General features: G+C 52.4%; 1 protein-coding gene across 1 annotated transcript; it reads left to right on the top strand.

Moving 5' to 3' along the window:
* The first annotated feature begins 3020 nt into the window (after nt 1-3020).
* Nucleotides 3021-23591, top strand: LOC102456604 (chemokine-like protein TAFA-5). The gene is made up of 5 exons (XM_075909897.1): nt 3021-3696; nt 4185-4291; nt 16765-16917; nt 18886-19013; nt 22311-23591. Exons 2-5 carry the CDS (start codon nt 4195-4197, stop codon nt 22317-22319), a joined length of 387 nt encoding a protein of 128 aa, XP_075766012.1. The 5' UTR covers nt 3021-3696; nt 4185-4194; the 3' UTR covers nt 22320-23591.
* The last annotated feature ends 342 nt before the right edge of the window (nt 23592-23933 follow it).

The following is a 23933-nucleotide window of genomic DNA, read 5'->3' as shown; positions in this document are numbered from 1 at the left end:
TCACTGATACGACTGTCACACCTCCTGCCCCTTCCATGCGATAACAGCAGCAATAAAAACTACCATCCGGAGATGGCATTTACAAAAAATGCAGAGACTGCCAGTCTGGCTGCTCCAGTTAGCCCAGGATCCAGTGCCCAGCAGCAGACGCTTCTGAGGAAAGATGCAGTCAGACAGGTGAGATAATCAGCCCCACAGGAAAATCTCTTCCTAGCCTTGCTAGCTTCTACAACTTGGAGGCTGTCCGGAAGCAATCTAGGATTTAGCCGTGCAGAAGCCAGCGCTGGCTCTCTGCCCAGGGTGAATTTACCCCAGTGAGAGCAGAGCTGTCCTACATAACTCGATGGATTTCAGAGCAGACAGGGGAACTGAGCTTATGCTGGTGCATCCTAGCATACATGAATGTGGAGAACTGGCAGTTGGGGAGGGGGTGTTCTTGTGCAAGATGTTCTTGTGCAAGAAGCCACCAGTGTAGACATAGCCTAGGTGTGGGTGCTCTGTTAATCAGATGGGTAGCTTTGGAATCTCCCTTGAATGGCTGAACAAGCACCAAGCTTACAGGAATACTGAAACACACACACACACACCAAAATTCAGCAAAAGCTTCTGATACTTATCACCTCTAAGGATCAGGCCAAAAAAAAACCTCTCTCTGTGCCTCAGTTTCCCTATTAGTAAAATAAGTCTAGTCCTGCTTATTTCAGATGGAAGGTGTAGTACGCAGGCCACGGAGCTCTGTCGCTGCCTGGGGCCTAGGCTACATAACTCCAGAAGCATACAGGAAAATCACCAGTAGCACCTCTTGCAAAATCACTAGCCTCGGAAGAGCCTTCAGTGTTTTCTGTGCAAGCAGGACTGCATTTTGGGCTCACTCCTGCAAGACACTGGGCACTCGCGATTTCTGGGAGTTGAGTGGTCTCGTCACTGTGCTGCAGCATCACGTCCCTTGAAAAGAATTCCGGTCCGAGCAACACGAGGGCTGCTCACGAATCAGCACTAATAATGCTGACTTGCGCCCCAGTTCCTTCTGAACTTGGTTACAGCTCCCTTCCCTATTAATGGGATCAGGGGCTTTATGAAGATAGTCTCCCCCTGCTTTGTGGCTCTCCTGGACAAGAGTCAATAATTGTAAGCTGGAGAGCTTATCAGAGGCACACTCCCCTGCATACAAATCTCATTAAAAGAACCCCCCAGTGTCAGTAAACAGTTTTATTACTGACTACTTATATTGGTTTCCCTTTATCCCTCTCTGATCTGATGGTAAATTACCTGCCTGAGCGTTATTCATTCAGGAGTCCTCATAGTTAACAAACTAGTCACAGGCGCCGCCGTGGCAGAAAACATGTATCGATATCCCCCAAATCAAAGGAGAGGGCTAAGAAAGTGTGGGTGGGGGAGGAAGGAGCAACAAGAGTGAGAGCTGGAGCTGCCAATGGTAATAAACTAGCTCCTGCCACTGCATTTGAATGGAGAACATAGAATCAGTGGCACTAGGACAGAGGTTGGTGCTAGGGAGGAGAAGGAGACTCCATCACCTTCCTGTTCTTGGCACTTTTCCTCCGCGGCATGTTGGCTGTTTGCTCAGACAGGGCTGTCTCTGTGATGTGCCAAGACAGATTCAAAATCACAATTTTGGGGGGGCTTGAGGTTTGGACCAGCCTATTATAAAGATAGGAGCCATTTGGTCAGTTTGGATCTGGATCCAGGTTCAAGTCCATCTTCAGTTCTGTTCCTTCTTCTCTTGCCTTGTTTTCTGGGAGCCAGTGCCTTATGTCCCATCAGGACTAAAGCCAGGCAGCTGTGGTGAGCGTGTGGGGTCTCAGCCAAGAGGCCCTACCACTCAGGGCCCTAGAATAGGGCTCCTTCCCCTGCACAGTGTAGCAGACCCAAGCAGTCTGGAGCTTCCAGACGCAAGGGAAATCCCCAGAGCTCCAGAGCAACCTTCCCCTCAAAGCCATAGAGCTGGACTAGCTGGACATCGCTGCAGGCTCGCAGCATCTCCACCTGCACAAGGCCCAGGAACCATGGCAACCACCCACTACAGTCCTGCCAGAGCAGCTTGTCAAGTACCATGCCCTCCCCCCCATGCCACGATCTCCCTTCTCCCCAAGATGGGCATCACAGCACATCTTGCCCCTCCCTCCCCCGGAGCAGGGTAGCCCGGCAATTGCCCCTCCCCCAGCTAGGCATCCCAGCACCGACCCCTCCCCCAAGCTGGGCATCCCAGCACCGACCCCTCCCCCCGAACTGGGCATCCCAGCACCGACCCCTCCCCCGAACTGGGCATCCCAGCACCGACCCCTCCCCCCGAACTGGGCATCCCAGCACCGACCCCTCCCCCCGAACTGGGCATCCCAGCACCGACCCCTCCCCCGAACTGGGCATCCCAGCACCGACCCCTCCCCCCGAACTGGGCATCCCAGCACCGACCCCTCCCCCCGAACTGGGCATCCCAGCACCGACCCCTCTCCCGAACTGGGCATCCCAGCACCGACCCCTCCCCCCGAACTGGGCATCCCAGCACCGACCCCTCCCCCGAACTGGGCATCCCAGCACCGACCCCTCCCCCCGAACTGGGCATCCCAGCACCGACCCCTCCCCCGAACTGGGCATCCCAGCACCGACCCCTCCCCCGAACTGGGCATCCCAGCACCGACCCCTCCCCCCGAACTGGGCATCCCAGCACCGACCCCTCCCCCCGAACTGGGCATCCCAGCACCGACCCCTCCCCCGAACTGGGCATCCCAGCACCGACCCCTCCCCCCGAACTGGGCATCCCAGCACCGACCCCTCCCCCGAACTGGGCATCCCAGCACCGACCCCTCCCCCCGAACTGGGCATCCCAGCACCGACCCCTCCCCCGAACTGGGCATCCCAGCACCGACCCCTCCCCCGAACTGGGCATCCCAGCACCGACCCCTCCCCCGAACTGGGCATCCCAGCACCGACCCCTCCCCCCGAACTGGGCATCCCAGCACCGAGCAGCTCACCCCACCTGCGAGGCTGCCTCCCGGCTGCGGGCTCGCTCTGGGGCCGGGCTGGAGCGGAGACATGCAGCGTGGCCCGCTCGGCCGAGCCTTGCCCCCGGGCTCAGGCGCCTCGGAGGCTGCGGCAGCTCGGGCCGGGCGGCTGCAGCGCCGAAGGGGTTAAGCGCGGCCCCTTGCCGGGGGCTGCTCCCGGGAGCCGCCGCGCGCGGAGAAACTTTCCCTGCGCCGGGGGGGGGGGAGGCTGAGCCGGAGCCGCGGGGATGCTCGGAGGGGGGCGAAGCGGCCGCTGGTCCCCCCCCTCCCCGTGGTTGGCTGCGTAGAAGCGGCCGCTCCTAGCCAGCGGGGGGGGGGGGGGGGGGGGTGATCCGCAGGCTGCAGCGAGCCGACACCCCCGGGAGGGGGGCGCTGGAGGGGGCTGTTGGGTGGCCGGTCTCAGCCAACCCCCCGCCCCCCCCGCTTCCCGGGATTCCTCCCCTGCCGCGTGCGGATGCTGCCTGGCGCGGTGCGGCTGCTCGCCCCCGGCTCGCTGCCACAGGTTAACGAGCCTCGGGGGGAGCGAGCTGGGGGCGGGAGGGGGAAGGCTGCTCCCCCCCCCCCCCCCAGCCCTCCAGTGAATCCTCCTCCCTCCTCTCGCTGCCCAGCTGCGCCGGGGGCTGCAGGAGGGACGCGCGGAGGGGCTGCGGGTGGTGCCGGAGAGACTCGCAGCCTGGTAAACTGCATCCAACCGGGGGGGGGGGACATTAGCCGCCGCTCTGCGGGCTGAATGCAAAGGAGCTGGCTAGAGATCCGGGCTCTTCCCCCGCCCCGCCGGGCAGAGGGACTTTCCCTGGAGCCCTGAGCCCTAAAAAGAAGCCGGCTACTTCGGGTTTAATCCCCCGCCCGTGGGCCCTCGCAATGCTGGAGTGTGGCGACCCAGGCGCTAAGGGAACCAGCCTGCACCCCTGGAGCTGCAACCCACGGCGTGGCTAGAACCGGGGGCCCCGGGGCTCCGCCACGCCCCCTGGCTGGAAGTGCTTCCAGGGGGCACAGTGCGCTCCGTGGCTCCCCTGAAGGGAACGCAGCCGCTCCCCAGCCATGCTGGGCTGCCTTGGGCCAGGGGGAGACGTCCCTGGTAGTTGGATTTAGAGACCCGGACTGCGCGCGGCGTGAGAGAGGTGGGGGGTCCAGTCCAGCCCTGCTTCCCTGCCCCCTTCGCAGCCCACTCAGGATGCTGGCCGGCTGGAGAGAGCTCTCTGCAGGGACTGGTGCCACGCTTTGCTGCCTGCTCTTCTTCTGGCTCTTGTACTCTCACCCGCCTAAGGAAGGTAAATCTCTTCAGTATCATACTCCTGCCAGCGCTGCTGCCTTGTGTCTGCTGGGGGAGGGGGACTTTTAAAGGGATTGGGTGTCCTTCTGCCACATGCCACCCCAGACAGCCTGCATCAAAGCCACCTGGTGCCATGTTCCCTCTTATTTTTTTCCCCATCCCTGTGCAAAATAAATGTTGTTCTGTGCACCCATGCATGTGGATGTGCACCACCATTAGAAACCTATGTTGCTGGCTGTGGGTGCTCTGCTAATAAGCTAGGCCCCTTTGCGTCTCTCCTGGGGGACCACTCAATTGCTCAGCTTTACAGGGAAAGCTGCCTGGTATCATGACTTTTACATAGATTTCCCCCTCCCATCTGGGATTTCCCATAGCAGAGCCCTTAGGGGCACAATGCAAACTTCCCAGCAAGGGTTCCCCACTGGAGAAGAGGTTCAGTCTACTACTAGGCTTGGTCTTTGGTTGCCAAGTGCCTGGCCAGAACTATGGACTGGTTTTCCATCTGAGAGGTGCTGGCTTGGAGGAGGGGGAGGATTCACCTGACTGGGAATCTGGGGGACTGATAAACCTTGGAAGCTAGAGAGTTCAGCAAGGAGAATCCATGGATGCTGGGCCTGTGTGGTGCACTGGGTCAGAGCTGGCTTCTCTTCCCTATTGCCAGCTGCTAAATCACATTAGATATAGTCAGTTCTTCCCCAATGTTTCTTCTCCATGTAAAGCAATTGCTGTAGTTGCCATAGAGTGGAGTCATCCAGTGGGAAGGGAAAGTCCGTGCCATCATGAGTGAGGATGTGCCTATAGGACAATCTCTCCTTTAAGATCTGCAGATATCCTGGGGAAAAGTTTGCTCAACAGGACTGGGAATTAGGAAGTCTGGGAGCAACACTTGGCTCTTTCATAGACTTCCTATGGGACTATGGACAAGTCCCTTTGGGTGCATCTACACTGGACTCTGAGCTTGAAATAAGCTAGGCAATTTGAGCTACCGCAAACTGCATAGCTTATTTCAAGTTAATTTCAAAATAGCTTATTTTGAAATTTGGTACTATGTACACAGAGTACCGAGCACTATTCCGAAACGTCCCTTAATCCTCACGGAACAAGGTTTACAGGGACATTGGAACAGTGCGCCCGTTATTTCAAAAGCTATAAGTCTCTCTGTGCCTTGGTTTCCCATCTGTGAACTGAATCTCATTATGCCTGTGTTTACAGAGGATTGTTTATTAACAGGGGTGAAGTGCTTAAGTGAAAGGTGAAGGGTGCAAAATATTATTGCTATGGGGGGCTGGCTGGGATAAGTTAAAATAAGCCAAGTTATCTTTAATTGAACAGTCACATATAATGTGGCTTGCAACTTGGGCTCCCAGAGTGATTCTTCTCCCAGACAAGTGAATGGATGGAGAGAGAGAGGTGAAAGTAGGACAGTGAAAGGAAAAATGCCAGATTAAAAAAACTCCAGGGAGCCCTGACAATTTCCCTTTCTGGAGCGTGCTTTAGGTTGTACACTGGTTGAACTTTGTCTAGTTCCATGGGTCCCACTTTCCAGTATTGTCCCAGCTGGTTTCCAGAAGGTACTTTGGGGATGGCCAGACATCTATAAAGTGTGAGAGCTGGAATCTCTCTCTCTGTGTTGTTTGCTGATGATATTTTATGCAGTACTGATCCTTTTTATATCTGAAATGAAATTCACTTCCAACACTGCTTAGTGTGTCCCCCAGTTCCTGCCAAAATGGGGAAGGAGGGTGTCACATATGACCCAAGGAAAGACTGTAGGATATTGGAAAAGACGTGACAGATGGCAGAATGAGGAGCAATGGTCTCAAGTTGCAGTGGGGGAGGTCTAGGTTGGATATTAGGAAAAACTATTTCCCTAGGAGGGTGGGGAAGCACTGGGAGGGTTCCCTAGGGATGTGGTGGAATCTCCATCCCTAGAGGTTTTTAAGTCTCCACTTGACACAGCCCTGGCTGGGATGATTGAGTTGGGGTTGGTCCTGCTTTGGGCAGGACTTGATGGCCTCTTGTGGTCTGGGGCCCAGATTTCTATGATTGAAAAAGGCATGAGAGCTGGATGGAAAAAATGTGGAGAACACCCCTTTTCTATGGGGCCCAATCCTGCAGGAGTGCTGTCCACCCTTGACTCCAGAATGACTTGAGGTTGCTCGGCTCCTCAAAGGACAGGCCCTCAGCTACATATCTCATTTGACTTCCAATATGCTCCTTAGCTTTGTTGCTCCTAATTTGCCGCGTGACTGCTGGGACTGGCAGCAACCTGAACAAACTGTGCCAAGATGCTTGCTCACCCCCTGAATCGGCACCGCTATGCTGAGCGCTTTGGCAAGCAGGCCGCTTCTCCCTCGTCTCTGGAGGCTGCGCTTGCAAATGAGGACGTGAGAGGAGCGTTGCTGAGCCATGTGGATCCATAAATAATGCCACAATTATCAACTGTAACTAAACATTTATGCAATAATTCAAATGATGGAGCATTACTCAGTCAAGCAAGAGACCAAGTCTGGCCTCCGGCGTGGAAGAAGCTAGAACTGCGAAAGCCTCAGCTGGGATTAGCAGCGCTATAAGACAGGACAGCTCGGCTACGTCTAGACTGGCATGATTTTCCGGAAATGCTTTTAATGGAAAAGTTTTCCATTAAAAGCATTTTCGGAAAAGAGCGTCTAGATTGGCATGGATGCTTTTCTGCAAAAGCACTTTTTGCGGAAAAGCGTCCGTGCCAATCTAGACGCGTTTTTGCGCAAAAAAAGCCCCGATCGCCATATTCGCCATCGGGGCTTTTTTGCGCAAAACAAATCTGAGCTGTCTACACTGGCCCTTTTGTGCAAAAGTTTTGTGCAAAAGGGACTTTTGCCCGAACGGGAGCAGCATAGTATTTCCGCAAAAACCACTGATTTCAGACAGTAGGAAGTCAGTGCTTTTGCGGAAATTCAAGCGGCCAGTGTAGACAGCTGGCAAGTTTTTCCGGAAAAACAGCTGATTTTCCAGAAAAACTGGCCAGTCTAGACACAGCCCTAGAGGGTGTGATGCTCCCTGACTCCACAGCACCCCCTGCTGGGCCATTTGTAAAGCAGCTGGAACTGGCAGTCATTCATCCATGGTAGAGGTAAAGGACTGCAGCTCACTGATTGCAATGCCAGAGGAAAAGAAACCCCCATTGTTTTTCTGGTTTAAGATATTAAGCCAGAAGAAAGCCCTGCTTAGCAAATAGAGAAAAAGCCTAATCAGAGAGGCAGCACAATCTAGTGGATTGAAACAGGAAATTCTAAATTCAAACCTCAGCTCCGCCATTAATTCCCAGGATAGGTTTGAGAAAATCTTGTGACCTTTCTCAGGTGGTCCACTGTGAATCAGGTGTGACTCCAGTGAAGTTATTCTGGATTTATACCAGTGTAACTCAGCAGAAAAGTGACCCTCTTTGAATTTGACATTCGTGTGTTTTAGCTTCTTCAGTCTGTATAAAGGGGACAGTTGCACTTACCTACACCAGATGTGGTTTGGCAGGTTTAATCAGTTCATGTTCTATAGGCAACTGTTAAGGATTAGGCTCAACTGTGTGTAGGTGGTAAGATGTGTGCATGTGTGTGTCCTAGTGGAGGGAAAAGCGGTTTCTGGTGATTTTGAGGGAGAGTTCCAATTTAAAAGTCAGTGGCACAAAATGACAACCACACACCCATCCTCTCTCTGGCTGGCTGGAAGAGCCTAGAATTCGAATGCCTCTAAGGGAGTTTTGAAATGAATCTTCCCCCCTCTGCCCTTGAGGAAAAGGAGTAGAGAGATTTCAGTGAGACCCGAACATTTTCCAAGCCTTGATTCTCAATACCCTTCCCACAGTGCTAGAGAGTTTCTTCTCGGACTACTTAGGATGACAACTGAGAGCAGTTGTTTTCTCTTGTAGTTGTGTGAGTGCAGTGAGCTGGCGGCACTGACTCCTTTAATAAGAGGATTTCGTTTGGATCTGTATTAGATGTTTTCTAAGCTGCCATCACTCTGGTGTTGGAAAATTCTGCAACATGTGACACACAAAATCTCCTCCAGACATTGGAAATTGCCTATCATTCAAATGGCCACAGCTAATTGGCACTGTATGTGTGGATAAGGGGGAAATGCTGAATCCTTCTGGTGCAGATCCCAAAGGCATATCCCAAATCAAACCATAATCCTGCTGAATCAATAGCAAGTCTCTCAAGGATGCCTGGCTGTGGACAGCAAACAATTCTGGCTACAAAACTACCAAACAGTAGGCCAAACAGGGCTCATGTTGGAGCTTTCTAGGGATGTAAAAGTGTACAGGTGTAAACGGTTAGCCGATGGGCCCTCATAATGTGACCCTACCGTCTGACGCAGGCAGTCACAACTGTTTTATAGGAAGCAGGGATGTTAAAATGCATTAAGGGAAATGTGTAACTGCTGAAATTGTCAACGGTTACACATTTACATGGGGGAGGCAGATTCCAGGAGCTGGTGTGCGTGCGTGTGTGGGGGGAAGTCTGCTTTTAAGCTCCTGGGGAGCCGACTACCCCCACCTTGCACTGCTGACTCTTACAGAGGACAGACTAGAGCTACTACACGGGAAAGCCACGTGCCCCTCCTCCCGCATGCTGCCGTCTCTGTATCAGGCAGCAGCGTGGGGGCAGAAGGGTAGGTGGGAGCCAGTGCTCGTGGGGAGCTGGCTCCTACAGAGTGGCCTACCCCCACACATCCTGCTGCCTGATACAGAGGCAGCAGCGTGGGGGGCAGGAGGGGGGGGCAGGTAGATCCCCACATGCACCAGCTCCCGGGAATCCGCCTCCCCCATGTAAATGTGTAATCGCTGAAGTTTTCAGTGGTTACACATTTACCTTAATAAATGCAGTTTAACATCCCTACTTCCTACAGAACAGTTGTGACAGCCTGCATCAGACTGTAGGTTTGCATCAGCAGCAGCGATTCTGCCTGCACCCAGCAAAGGCCAGGAATGGTGGCTGATGCCCCTAATACTCATCCCCCGACTCCATTTTTAGCAGATTCTCCCCAGTAACTGGTTATGCATTTTTAAAACTTTGGCATTGACAAGGGACCATCGGTGTTATTCATCCATCACTTAGGAATAGCCATAGGGTGCCCATCTCAGCCCAGTATTTTCCTGCTCCCATCTTTCTCCGTGTGGACTTTTTCCTCTAACAGACGGGTGCTCCAGAAGCTGTCTTACCCATATGAGAAGAGGAGACAATGCTTTAATGCTGGTTTTCGAGGGGCTGCTTGAGAGAAGTGCTAGAAACAGACAGATTTATATTCACTGGCTGTTTTAAATCTAGACACACTCTGAACGCCAGACACGCAATTCATTTCATTGTAACGAGAGGGCATAGCAGCATGTTAAATAATTGCTGTGAGGAACAGAGGATTTGGATTCATAACCCAGTACAAACTGGAGCTGCCCACTGGCATTCGAATAGCATTTCCTGTGCTACCTTTGATGTGCATTTAAAACCCAGGTTACCAACACCATAACTTCCAAGGGACGAACTCTCCTGCCCTTACACTTTACATGCCAAGCTGAATAGCTTGGGCTCATTGAACTAAGCCACTCTTCTGCCATGGACTTGCTCCTGGAGTCCTGTTTCACCCCATATCTAGACTGAAAGCCTATTGCAGCTCTGGGAATTGCATGTGAAAGCCGGGTTTCCACCCAAGCCACAGAAACACAAACTGCAGAGTAAGTGTCCTCTGTAAACAGATCTGAGAATCAGGTTGCAAGCCAGGAGTCCACTTTGGCCTCCTCGAAGCTGAGCTGGGAATCACGCTGCGCTTGAATAGTGGTTCCCACTACACGGATTCCTAAGTTGGTTTAGCTGATAAGAGTGGATGGAGTCAAATTTTGTTTGAAAACCATGTTATCCCTCGCTCCCTCCCTATATCCATCCATCCTAGTTATTCTAACACTTTCCCTAATCAGGATCCACCGCCTGTTCAGCAACAGGGGAAGGAGCACTGCTTGTGGCTGGAGGAGACCCAATCAAATTCTCTAGGCCTCCCTCACTTGCCTTCAGTGGGGACCGTCTGGTTTTAGTTCCTGCTAAGCAGGCTCCAGATCAGTGGGGTCACACCAGAATCACAGAGCAGCCCAAAGCTGTTGACGCAGAAAGGGAAGTGGCTAAATGTTCAGATCAATTTTACAAAAAGACTAAGGGTGAACACATTAAAAGGCTGTGTGCCGCTCGGACACTATTGTAACATGAGGCCAGGGGAAGACCAGAGATTTAAGGATCAAAGTTCTGAAAGCTTTGTCATGTTTTGTCCTCTGTTTACCATGAATTAAGGACCTGATTCTGTGACATGGCTAGTGCCTAACTCCTGTTCACTTCAGTGGAGATTCCACCACCTCCCTAGGGAACTCATCCCAGTGCTTCACCACCCTCCTAGAGAAATAGTATTTCCTAATATCCAACCTAGACCTCCCCCACTGCAATTAGAGACCATTGCTCCTCGTTCTGCCATCTGTCACCACTCTGAACAGCCTCTTTCCATCCTCTCTGGAACCTCCCTTCAAGTAATTAAAGGCTGCTATCAAATCCCCCCTCATTCTTCTCTTCTGTAGACTAAACATGCCCGAATCCCTCAGCCCCTCCTTGTAAGTCATGTGCTTCCAAGAGCGGCCTGAGGCTGGCTGTGGCAGCTGGTGCCCTAGGCGGAAGGCATGATTGGTGCCCCCGCCTGCTCAGCCGTCAATGGCCATGACGTAATCATGGGGTGCCCCGTGACATCATCATCAGGCACCCAGGCCGGCAGCACCCCAGGCAACTGCCTAGGCTCATGGGCCGCCCCTCTGTGCTTCAGCCCCCTAATAATTTTTGTTTTTCTCCGCTGAGCCTTCTCCAATGCGACCACATCTTTTCTGTAATGGGGAACCCAGAATTGGAAGCAATACTCCAGATGTGGCCTCACCAGTACTGAATAAAAGGGAATAATCACGTCTCTAGATCTGCTGACAATTCTCCTCCTAATGCACCCTAATATGCCATTAGCCTTCTTGGCTACAAGGGCACACTGTTGACTCATATCCAGCTTCTCATCCACTGTAAATCCCAGGTCTTTTTCTGCTGAACTGCTTATCCAGTTGGTCCCCAGCCTGTAACAATGCTTTGGATTCTTCTGTCTCAAGGGCAGGACTCTGCACTTGTCCTCGTTAAACCTCATCATCAGATTTCTTTTGGCCCAATTCTCCAATTTGTCTAGCTCACTCTGGACCCTAATCCCTACTCTCTAGGGCAGGGGAGGGCAAAAGTGCCTCCAACGGCCAGATCCGGCCTGCCAACCGAGTGGATCCAGCCCACAGAAGCCCTGCCACTCCCCTGCTCCCAGGGTCAATCAGGGCTCGGGGGCAGGAGGCGCGTGCGAAGTTTCCGTTTGCAGTACGTAGAAGAGCCACGCGCTCCTGGCATTGCGGGAGGAGACTTTGTGTGCTCCCCTCGTCCCCAAGCCCTGATTGACCTGGTGGCAGGGGCGGGGGAAGTGCGCAGTCTCCTTCCACTCTGCGAGGGGCTCGGCACTTCAAATCAACAAAGGGAGTCTAAGCGCGGCGCTCCCTTGCAGGGCGGGGGCAAGGAGCAAGAGACATCACGTGCTCCTCTTCCCGGGGGGGAGCATGCGAACTCTCCTCCCACTGCCAGGAGCGTGAGTAGCTAGAGGGAACCGCCAGCTGTTTAGAACTGCTGGTGGTTCTGTTTGTGCACTTCCCCAATTAGGGTCTGTGGGTGGGGAAGCACAGATGCGTAATGGCCTGTCCCCTTCTGTCTGAGGCCCTACCCTTTCCAGGGTGGTCCAGGGCCACTTCCAAAATTTCTGAAGTGCCCCTGGTCAGAAATTATTGTCCATCCTTGCTCTAGCATATCTGCCTTCATCCCGTCATCCAGGTCATTCATAAACAAGAAGCTTCCTCTTCTCCTAACTTAAAGCAAGGCCAGGACAACCGGCAGCTCTGGGAAAAGGACTGGTTTCCATACCATGCAAGGGAGGGGCTGCTGTTCAGAGGGACGTGATAGGAGAGTGGTCACTGAGCACAAGCTGTCCTCAGGGGAGAGCTATGCAGCCGGAGTGACGGCCGGGCCAGCTGCACCGCCAAGGGGCAGGGCTCTGCCATTTTGCCTGTCACCAGAAAAGGTAAGTGGGGGCCCGCTGTGTGGGAGGCAGCTTCTGCTGCCCTCTCTATGCCGCCCAGGGAGTGGGGGAAGGAGAGAGCCCCTACTGCTCCCCCATCCTGGTGAAGGTCAGGGGAGGGAGAGAGTACCACCCCTGGGAGGGGCTGTGAGGGAGGTGACATCCGCCCTGGGAAGGTCCGGGGGCAGGGAGAGAGCCCCTGCCAGCCTAGGAGGGGCTGGAAGAAGGAAGAGTGCCCCCGCTGCTCTGGGCCACCTCCAGGGAGAAGCCAGTGGCCACCCCCACCCTCTGTCCGCCCACCCCAACCTTCACCCTCATACCCACCCATATCCTTGACCTCCTGCCCTGAACCCCCACATCTCCGAGGCCCCGCCCTGACTCCCGCACCCCCTATACCACCATGAAGGACTCAGGCAATGCCAGGTAAGTCTTCTAGTAAGGAATAAAGGACTGGGCCCTAATTAATCAAAACAAACCAAACAGGGCGTAAAACAGCATACTGGAAGGTAAGTCAGAGCTAATGAATGCCATTCTAATAGAAACATCTTATCCACCCACAGCTACTTACTCAGATAACAAATAGCCTAGTCTAGGAAAGTCCAGATTGAATTTATTTATTACAGGCCAAATAAATATGATAAGGCTGCCAAATGCTTTCACATAGACACCAATGATCTCATAGGATTTCGTCTATGCAATCTGGAGAAATATGAAGGAACGTGGCAAGTGTTTTTATCCAGCTAATGGGGTAAATGGCACACAGGTGGGTTTTTTCCACTCATTGGAAGGAGCAGGACTGTCAGAAATAGAGAGAGGGCTGCAGCTGGGGTGTCAAGGCTGTTCCCCACTCTGGCAGAAGTGGGGGCCCACAAGAGCACCCTAAAACTTGCTTCTACAGGCTCTGGTACAAAAACTTCCCCCCAAAAATCCTAAGACACAGATTTTGGGGAATCCGCTGCCACCATCAAATACTTTTGAATCCCCAACAGAGTGGATACTTGAAACCAACCCCAGGGGTGCTCCATGCTCTTTCCCCCCCCAAAAGAGCTTGAAAAAAGAAAAGAGAAAAAACAAGCTGCAGTCTGTGGTAGCTGACCCCTCCGTCAGGCATACAGATACACCCAGACAGACCTTCTGGGATACAACAATCAACCAATACCAGTTAATTAGAAAAAAGTAACAAACTTTTATTATCAACACACAACTACAGTTGCAAGCATAGTAAAGTGGTTAGATGGGAAGAGCCACCAATTGATATAAATACTCAGGGAAAGTCCCTGCGCTAAAAACTTAGTTTTAAAAGGGAAAAAAAACCCACTTAAGCTCAGATATTATTTCCACATCCCCGAACAAGGCAAACAATACATCTTAACAGATTAGCTAAACTTTTCCCTACTTACACTTTGTAAGAAGTCCATTCTTGGAGAGAGAAGTGTCTCCCATCTCCCTCAGTACTTGGAAGTAATTGCTCTGCCTCTCAAACACAGAAGAGAGAGAAAAACCCCTCTTTGCCAGTTTGAAATGCCTATCTGCATTGTTATTGGCTGACCACCCCATACCTGCCTAATCACCAGGTGCTGGTCAGCACTCCTGTTTATGGCACAAGGCTTGCAAGAAGGGAAAGAGGAATCATTCATGTTGTTGTGTAAGAAGTTGTGTCATTTTCTCGGCCACCCCTGTGGTTAAAGGGAAGAGCTACATCTACACTGGCATGATTTTGCGCAAGAGATGTGTTTTTGCGCAAAAGCATCCATGCCAGTGTAGACGCTCTCTTGTGCAAGAAAGCTCTGATGGCCATTTTAGCCATCGGGCTTTCTTGCGCAAGAAATTGATGTTGCCTGTCTACACTGGCCTCTTGCGCAAGACCAGTTGTGCAAGAGGGCTTATCCCTGAGCGGGAGCTTCAGAGTCTTTGCACAAGAAGCCCTGATTTTATACATTAGAACGTCAGTGTTCTTGCACAAGTACTCGCGGCCAGTGGAGACAGGTGGCAATATCGATCAAGAAAACAAGATGGCCACCAACAAAAAGACCAGAAGCAATGCCTTCCCTGGGTCTTAGTGCTCAACCATCTCCCCGTGCAATTAAAGGGGCCATGCTGTTTTAATGCTGTTTTATTTTATTTTGCTTAATAATTTTTGGAGTCCTTTTTTTTTTTGGCTCAACAACTTTGATCTCCCCCCACCGCCTTTTTTCCCCCCAACAGAATTTTTCCCCCAGTGGTTTTTTTTGGGAGGGGCGGAGGTCGGTATTTTTGGTGAAATCATCTGGCAACCCTCGGGCTGTATGTACATTGCACGCTGCTTGTACAAGAACAGCCGTACTGGCGCAAAAACCTGCCAGCTGTCTACACTGCACGCGTGTTCTTGTGCAAGTACATTTACAGCACAGTGTTGGAAAACAGAGCTTCTTCCGGAAGAGTTATTCCTCTCCCCAACAGGAATAAGCCCTCTTGTGCAAGAGCTCTTCCACAAGAGAGCAGTGTAGACAGACAACATGAATTTCTTCCGCAAGAAGCCCCTATGGTTAAAATGGCCATCAGAGCTTTCTTGCGGAAGAGAGCGTCCACACTGCCATGGATGCTCTTGCACGAAAGCACATCTCTTGTGCAAAAGCACATGGCAGTATGGACGTGCTCTTGTGGAAGATTTTTTGCACAAGAACTTTTCCTAAAGAAAGTTCTTGTGCAAGAAGCCTGCAGTGTAGACGTAGTCTAGGAGTCTTGGACCAGGCAGACCAGGCCTCACTCTATGCTGGGCTGGATTAAAGAACTTCTGACCCTTGCCTGCTACTGCAGTTGTGCTCAACATGCACCCAGCCTGCCAGTTTTGCCTTTCCGTCCCCATGCTACCAGCCTGCCCTGTGCAGAGGTGCTAAGGGATCAAAGTAAAAAGACTCCCCCACCTCCATTCGGTCAGGGGAGAAGACCCATGAACCTGTCTAAGCTATTCCCAAGCATCACGGGACAGGAAAGAAGCTGAGGGAAGGTGCTCAGTGCCTGGCCCCCAGGGGAGGTGAAAAACCTTTGCTCTAGATGGGGACATGTTCCGAGTTGTCCTGACTCAGACCCAAGTTCTGTGGGAGTTGTTCCTCCCAGGAACTGTTGCATTGAGACCTCTGTGGGCTTTAGGTTTCCTTTCACCAGCTGGAGACCATGGGAGCACCTGGCTGTTAGCTTCTCTGAAAGCCAGGCCCTAGCTGGTTGGGCTCCCAAGAAAGAGACACCCAGCAAGCAATGGCATTTTTTGACTTGTGGCCTAGCGCAAGCAGGTGGCCAGTGACAGAGCTGGGCCTAGAACCCAGATGTAAGAACATAAGAACGGCCGTACTGGGTCAGACCAAAGGTCCATCTAGCCCAGTATCCTGTCTGCCAACAGTGGCCAATGTCAGATGCCCCAGAGGGAGGGATCATAACAGGCAATCCTCACGTGATCCTTCCCTGTCACCCATTTCCAGACAAACAGAGGCTAGGGACACCATTCCTACCCATCCTGGCTAATAGCCATTGATGGACCTAACCTCCATGAATCTATCTAGCTCTTTTTTGAACCCTGTTAAAGTTCTAGTCTTCACCGCATCCTCTGGCAAGGAGTTCCACAGGTTGACTGTGCACTGAGTGAAGGAAAACTTCCTTTGGTTTGTTTGAAACCTGCTGCCTATTAATTTCATTTGGTGACTCCTAGTTCTTATATTGTGGGAATAAGTACATAAACTTTTCCTTATTCACTCTTTCCATAACAGTCAAGATTTTTATAGACCCCTATCATATCCCCTGAGTCTCCTCTTTTCTAAGCTGAAAAGTTCAAGTCTTTTTAATCTCTCTTCATATGGGGCCCATTCCAAACCCCTCATCATATTTGTTGCCCTTTTTTGAACCTTTTCCAGTGCCAATATATCTTTTCTGAGATGAGGCGACCACATTTGTACACAGTATTCAAGATGTGGCCGTACCGTGGTTTTATATAGTGGCAATAAGATGTTCTCTGTCTTATTCTCTATCCCTTTTTTAATGACTCCTAACATTCTATTTGCTTTTTTGACTGCCGCTGCACACGGCATGGATGTTTTCAGAGAACTATCCACAATGTCTCCAAGATCTCTCTCTTGAGTAGTTGTAGCCAAATTAGTCCCCATCACGTTGTATGTATAGTTGGAATTATTGTTTCCAATGTGCATTACTTTATATTTATCCACATGAAGTTTCATTTGCCATGTTGTTGCCCATGTGCTGCCTCCTGGTCTTATTCCTAGGGTAGCCCCCCGAGCGCAGGTGCCATGCCCATCTGACTGTGCAGCAGCTGCTCAGAGTCCCCTTTTCTTGCTGCAGGGAAGGAGCTGGAGGTGGGGATGTGCGAGATCACAGCACTAAACCGAGACCTCAGCCATCCCAGGAGGATGATCGCCCGGCAGACAGCACGTTGTGCCTGCAGGAGAGGCCAAGTCGCCGGCACAACGAGGGCAAAACCTGCCTGTGTAGATGGTAAGAGAGCGTAGCACGGTTCCCATCCATGCTTCCCACACCAGCTGCTCCAGAGAACTCGGGGCTGGGTCATGAGGCCACCTCTAGCCCCTTGGTTCCCTTTATGCACACCATGGTCACATGCAACTTTGTAGTGACAGCTGCCTCAGGCCCTCTTGTCCACATGGGCATTGAAGCAGCTGTGCTCCGCACCCCTGGCTAGAAGCGGTTTCCATCATGGACAGGGATCACCATTTGGTTCAGTGGTTCTCAGCACCCACACTAGACAAATTGTTCCAGCATCCCTATTTGTTCCGGGTGCACAGTCCCTGGTCATCACTGGGAGCTATTAACCACACAGGTGACATGACACACAGCCAAACAGCCTGCTCATGGTCCAGCAACGTCCAGCTGTATCCGTGTTTATATCCATTGGTAACAAGGCCGGGGGAAGAGGATTTTTGCATGGCCAGTTTCTGCAGCTCTACTGGTGGAGGAAGAATAAGATTCAGTAGGAGTGAGGGGCGTTCGTTTTCCAAGTTTATTCATTCGTAGGCTCCTATACATTAAGCCAGCCAAAATGCCCTTCTCCTGGAGGCTGACAAAGCTACCAGGAGTGCAATAGGAGATGCTGATTTTCGCCATCGGGGCTTTTTTGTGCAAAACAGTTTTTAGCTGTCTCCACTGGCCCTCTTGCGCAAAAGCATTTCTGGAAAAGGGCTTTTGCCCGAACAGGAGCAGCACAGTATTTCCGCAAGAACACTGACAATCTTACATGAGATCGTCAGTGCTCTTGCGCAAATTCAAGCGGCCAGTGTAGACAGCTGGCAAGTTTTTCCGCAAAAGCACTTGCTTTTGCGGAAAAACTTGCCAGTCTAGATGCAGCCTGGGAGTTTGATGCCAAGATGCCTTTAGGAGCTCTTTGGAAAACCTTGTCCACAGCATCATTCCAGGAGCTGCTGGGTACTGCTGAAAATCCGGCCCTTATTTAGGTGCTTTAAACGGGTGTAGAGCTCTTTGGAGTGTTTGGCCCCTTGTGGGAAATGCCTCCATAAAATCTGGCTCTGAACTCTTTGGAGAGTCCAGCTTCACAAGCAAACTTCTCTGCACTCCCTGGCAGGGAGGCAGGAGCCACGTTGGGGCTCCTCTGGTTGGAGTTCTGCAAAGAAAACCCCACTGTGGTTTCTCAGGTTGCTGTGCCCTGCAGCTGTCAGAGGCCCGGCAGAGCCCCGGCAAGGGAGGGACATGTCATCTCACATGGCAATGTGTAGGGAATGTGTCCCTCACTGGGGGCAGGTTTCCTATGTGTGGGAAACATGAGAGGCTGCTCCAAGTCTCTGGCCTGCAACCTGCTGTTATCTCATATTGGTACAGTTACAGATTGTAACTTTCTGCCTTACACTGTCGCTAATGGTCTCCATTCTCTCTCCTTGTCTCCTCTGCCCCGTGACACAATTTTTATTTTGCCCTGTGTTCTGCCTAACCCAACCCTCCTTTCCCCTCTCTGATTCTACTTTCCTTAATTGTCCCTGTTCTTGTTTAATCTTGTGCCCCATGCGTATCCATCTATCCTTCTATACACCCATCTTTCCTTCCCTGTACACCCCCATCCATCCCCCCACATCCCCCATATACACTGTCTCTCCATCCTCTGTATATGCCTTTCTGTATATCCATCTCTAAACACCATGTATCTATCCATCCCCATTCATGTCTCTATCCCTACACACACACCCACACGCCTTTCTATCCATCTATCCCTATATATACCATCTCTCTCTATGCCCATCTTTCCATCCCTATATGCATCTGTCTCTGTATCCCTATATATTTATGCCCCCTGTATGCACACCCACCTTTCTGTCCATCCCCATATATGCCCGTCTAATTTCCCTTTGCACCCTGCTTCTCTCTCTCCCTTGTTCCCGACTCCTGCTGATTTCGCCCTCCCCGCTCCATGCTCTGTTACCATCCTGCTCTCTCTGGCAGCTCAGCTCATTGCCAGTAAGCAGTGGTGTGGGATGGAGCCCTGTGACGAAGAGGAGCAGTGCACTGTGTTAATAAATCGGTCAGGCTGGAGCTGCACGAGGCGACTGGGCCGCATAAAAACCGTCACAGTAAGTAACCTCCTTGCAACCTGCCCTCCTGAGCTGGGAGGAGAAACCTGCTGGGGACGGGGGCGAGGGGCGGATGTCCAGGTTGGAAGGTGTCTGGAGAGAGGGGTTAGTGTGAGCTGGGAAGGAAGGTGAATCACTGGGGCTGTGTCCCTTCTCCAGGGGTGAGCGAGGAACGCCAGTCTCCATGCATGTAAGAGTATTGCTATTGGGGCTGCTGGGTTCCCCTCCTGTGCCAAGGCTGCAGCCTGGAACAGACCCGGACACGGCCGACCTCGGACACCTGCACAGACTGGTGCACAGCTGGTTTAGTACCAGCCTGTCCCGGCGCCACACACTGTAACAGAGGCAGGTGTCTCCCGCCTACTCCAGTCCTTGCCGTTCCCAGCAAGGGGTGCTGTAGGGCATGGCAGAGCAGCAGGACCGTGGGGGAGACGAAAGGGGGCAGCTGCCAACAGCCTGTGCTTTCCCGAGCTCCCACAGGAACGCTGGGGTAACGTATAGGCTTCTGGGGAAAGGACAAGCCCTAACTGCAAAACCTGCCCTTCCTGCCCCCAAGCATTGTGTGTGTGTGTGTGTGGGGGGGGTTGAGATCAGTAGTTCCGGTTTGGCCTATTATAGAAACAGGCGCCACTTTGGGGCTTCAGATCTGGGTACCGATTCCAGGTGCCTCCCAAACATTGGGGGATCCGGGGTCTGAGCTGGGTCCCTTTTCTGTTAGGCGGCAGGCAGCGGAGTGGGGCAGAAGCCCGCTTTCGGCTGTGGGGAGGGCTGAAGGAACTCCGGAGGAGAAGGGGCTGTTTATCTTGCACTTCAGGGCTGTCAAAGTGACATGCTTCTGTAGTGGCATCCCCAAACCAGACGCACCTGCGTGGCTTCCCCCTGCGTGAGGCCCACGGGGCTGCGCTGCAGTCAGCTCAGCAAGTGAATAACAATGAACGGGGAGCTAGACACTGCTGGCAGGAGCCCCAGAAGTGCCGCCAGATATTTTATTAATGTCAGAGATATTAAGATGGAGAGAAAAGTGAATTACGCTCCCTGCAGGACAGGGGAGACAGGCATTGGCAGGCCACGGCCGTGTGTCTCGCGGGCAGGCGGTCCTGTGAGCATGGCTGTCCTGGCCCCTAGCCAGCTCCAGTTCCTGGGAATTGTCTCAAGGCACGACGGGAGGGATGCTCTGCTGCACAGGGAGGAGTAAGGAGCCATTGCAGAACCCTGGCTCTCTGGCTGGTTTAGAACGAGCTGCCCACGGGCAGGGCTGATTTCTGGGCAGTGCAGTGGAAAAGGCCTTTCCTGATTCGTATCACAGGCACAGCCAGACTGGGGCAGACCAAGGGCCCATCTAGCCCATTATCCTGTTGCCAGCCGTGACCAGCACCTGCTGTTTTGGAGGAGGGTGCCAGAAGCCTGTAATGGGCAGCTATGGGAAAACCTGCATTATCATCATCTCCTCCTGATCCCGTCGGCTACTGCTATACTGGAGCCTTCTTGCGGAAAAGCATATGCAAATGAAGCGCGGCATGGAATATCGCCACGCTTCATTTGCATAATTAATTAGCAGCTGCTTTTGCGCAAGAGGCTTTTGTGCAAAAAGGAGCCGTCTACTCAGCTCCTTTTTGCACAAAACCCTCTTGCGCAAAAGTGGCTGCTAATTAATTAGGCAAATGAAGCGCGGCGATATTCCACGCTGCACTTCGTTTGTATAAGCTTTTCCGCAAGATGGCTACAGTGTAGCCAAGGCCTTAGAGAGATCAGGTTCAACCATGTCTAGCCCTTCTAAAATGCTGGCTAGCAATAACTACTGTATGCTCCATTTGGATATTCAAGGGATCCCTGTACACATCTAATCCCTTTGTTAATCTTGCTAAACTTTTAGGCTGCGTCTAGACTGGCAAGTTTTTCCGCAAAAGCAGCTGCTTTTGCGGAAAAACTTGCCAGCTGTCTACACTGGCCTCTTGAATTTGCCCAAGAACACTGACGAGAACAAGAATTTGCGCAAGAGGGCCAGTGTAGAGAGCTAAAAAGTGTTTAGCGCAAAAAATCCCTGATGGCAAAATGGCAATCGGGGCTTTCTTAACAAAACTGCATCTAGATTGGCACGGACGCTTTTCCGCAAAAAATGCTTTTGCGCAAAAGCCAATCTAGACGCTCTTTTCCGCAAATGCTTTTAACGGGAAAACTTTTCCGTTAAAAGCATTTGCGGAAAATCATGCCAGTCTAGACGTAGCCTTAGTGTCAGTGACTTAATGTGGTGGTGAGTTCCAATGACAAACAATGTGGAAAATTACAAATCTGATTAGCTGTGTATCTATGAGAGATCAAGACCTGATCTGCAGCCTTAAGACTCTGTATCCAGCGCTGGTGTCCCATCTGGGTTTGTCAGGGCCGGGTTATCAGAGCCACTTCTGGTAACAGCAGATACTAGATCCAGTGGCCCAAGAGATCCCTTCACAGCGTATGCCCCTATGATGATGGAGTACTTTTAGAAAGGATGGGGCCCTTTATCTTGTCAGAGCATTACCTGCATGGTTGGTACCAAATCCTGCAATGAGGTTTACCAGCTAATTCGATTTAGGGGCTTTAAATCGGAATCCCGTTTCACTGCCGCGTGTAGACGCGGGCAGTTACTTCGGGCTAGTCAATTTCTAAAATGGCGACCAGCCGGGAACATGCAAATCAAGCACGGGACATTTAAATCCTGGGCTTGATTTGCAATTTCGGTCGCCCTCATTAGCCTCCCTAGATCGATCTAGGGGGCTAGTGTAGACGTACCCTTAGGGAAGAGGTTCTGAACCCAGGGATCTGACCACATGGCAGATGGGCCATGACTGCCTTGCCCTACTCCTATTGATAAATGTCAGGGCGAGATAATGGCAAAACAGGGCTGAGACACGTTGGCAGAAGGGCAGGACGAGCTTGCCCTGTGGCTAGACACTGGCATTTGAACTCCGCCCATATACTGTGTCCAGGGCCCTCCGCTCAGTGTCCCCCCCGGATCCCCTGTTTGGGGCCTGCACCCCATCCCTGCAGGCAGACATCGCTCCTCCCCCTGCTCTTCTGATCTCTGGGTTAGGACCCTTCCTCCTCGGAACGGGCAGAGCCACGGTGCCCTGAACTCTCCCCATCTCCCTAGCTGGGCAGAGGGGCAAGGGGCTGAGCTAACTGAACAGGGAGGATGCTCCAGGTAGGAGACGGCTGCTGGGCAGGGTCTGACCAGCCCCGGAGCACCCAGAGCTGTTGGAGGAGGCGGAGAAGGATGGGGGGGAATTGACAGGCTCCCTGTCTGCTTTGTTTCCCCAGGTCTCCTGACAGCAGCAGCTGATGGCCTGAGCCTGGCATCTCCACTCCTGGCTGATGCAGCAGTACAACGACCGTCTCCCTGGGGCGGGGGCTGGCCCCTCTGGCTGCATCCCCATGGGTTGGTCTCCTTGCAGCAGGGCCTGTCGGCCTCTGCTTTGCTGCTGCACACTGGACAGAGCTGCCTGGGCTGGGGGCTGCTCTGTCGCCAGCTGGGATGATGCCTCCAGCTGGAGAGATGGGACGGGATTATCATCTGGAGGGATTTTCACTGAAATGCACCTTTCTGCAAACCTTTTGTGGACAGAGGTAACGGCCCTGGGGCACCCAGAGGGTTCAAAAGCAGCATCTTTGCTGTGGCTGGCTCTAGGTCACTGGGGAGCGGCCCAGATCGGAGACCCAAGGAGGAAACAGACTCAGATGGATGTTTAACCAGAGCCGAGTGGAGCGTGGGGGGGTCAGTCCATCACCATGATGCAAACGCTCTTGTATTTCTCTCCCTCACCCCAATCTCCAGAGTGAAAGAGTGCAGAGGGGACAGCTCTCGGCTACGGTCCTTTCAGCTCTACCCCACCAGCTCATCCGCAGTTCTTTGGAGAGTTCCCTGACACGGGGACGGGCCGAGAGAGTCAGGCCCCCACCCTGCCGCGCAGGCTGTTGTGGGTTGTTCCATAGGCCCGACGTGGATTGAAGGATTTCCATTTGCAGCTTGCCCATCGGCAGCTCACAATCTCCCCAGGTGTAGTCGGCAGCCAAATTATTCCTAGGAATAAAATCTGAGCCTCTCACCTACTTGCAGTTAATTCATCGTGGGGTGCATGTGGGGAAACCTTCAAACTGAGTCAGGTTAATTGGTTGTGATCGGTCCCAGTGTGGTGGGTTTGGGCCTTGATTGGCCAAGTATCACTTTTGGGATGGGGACACTTGCTCCCACGAGAGTTCTCCAACCTCGTGGACGCGGGTCCGGTTCTTATAGGTGGAGAACGTTCGCCCTGTGCACGGGCGGCGGGGGAGGGAAGACAGAGGATGGAGTGAGGCTGTTGTGTGACTGAGCTATAGAGTTGGAAGGGCTTGTTTGCCTCACATTGGTCTGATCCCTGGGTGGGAATAGAAGGAAGGTCTGCGGAGCCGGTCAGGGTGCTGGGGAAACACTCAGCTGTGTCTATACCAAGATTTGGAAGGCATTCGTGGCCTGGTGCAGACGGGCAGTGTCCAGTTAACATGCCTTGCAGGGCTCATGTCAAAGCCTGGATAACTCCAGTAACACGTACTCAAAGCACACTGCGTAGCTGTTAACACCTTCAAAGCACACCTGCAAGGCTGTTAACACCTTCCACATCCTTGTCTTGGCAAGGCCCAAGAGGTGCTGAGCGCTTACAACCCACTCAGAAGCCAAGAGCTGCTGAAATTGCTTGGCACCTCTCACGACCAGGCCTTTTATGTCTGCTCTGGTTGCTCTATAGACTATAGAAAGGTTTATGGAGGTCAGAACTACACAGCTGTGAAAGAGAAGGCCCCTGTCCCCAAGAGTTTATCCTCTGAGAAGGGCCTGAATCAAAGCTGTGGGTGGAGACATCCCTGAGCAGCAGATGGGTTTGGATCTTGGAGCTTGCATGTTCTCCAAGG

The sequence above is a fragment of the Pelodiscus sinensis genome, chromosome 27, assembly GCF_049634645.1.
Source record: "Pelodiscus sinensis isolate JC-2024 chromosome 27, ASM4963464v1, whole genome shotgun sequence".
NCBI lineage: Eukaryota > Metazoa > Chordata > Testudines > Trionychidae > Pelodiscus > Pelodiscus sinensis.
This window is presented reverse-complemented; position numbering and strand designations above follow the sequence as displayed.

Excerpts from the sequence above, each read along its gene's own strand:
- LOC102456604 (XM_075909897.1), top strand. The coding sequence starts at position 4,195 with ATGCTGGCCGGCTGGAGAGAGCTCTCTGCAGGGACTGGTGCCACGCTT. Across the intron at positions 4,292-16,764 it reads CTCTCACCCGCCTAAGGAAG|GGAAGGAGCTGGAGGTGGGG; the intron begins GTAAATCTCTTC and ends TTCTTGCTGCAG. Across the intron at positions 16,918-18,885 it reads AAAACCTGCCTGTGTAGATG|CTCAGCTCATTGCCAGTAAG; the intron begins GTAAGAGAGCGT and ends TCTCTCTGGCAG.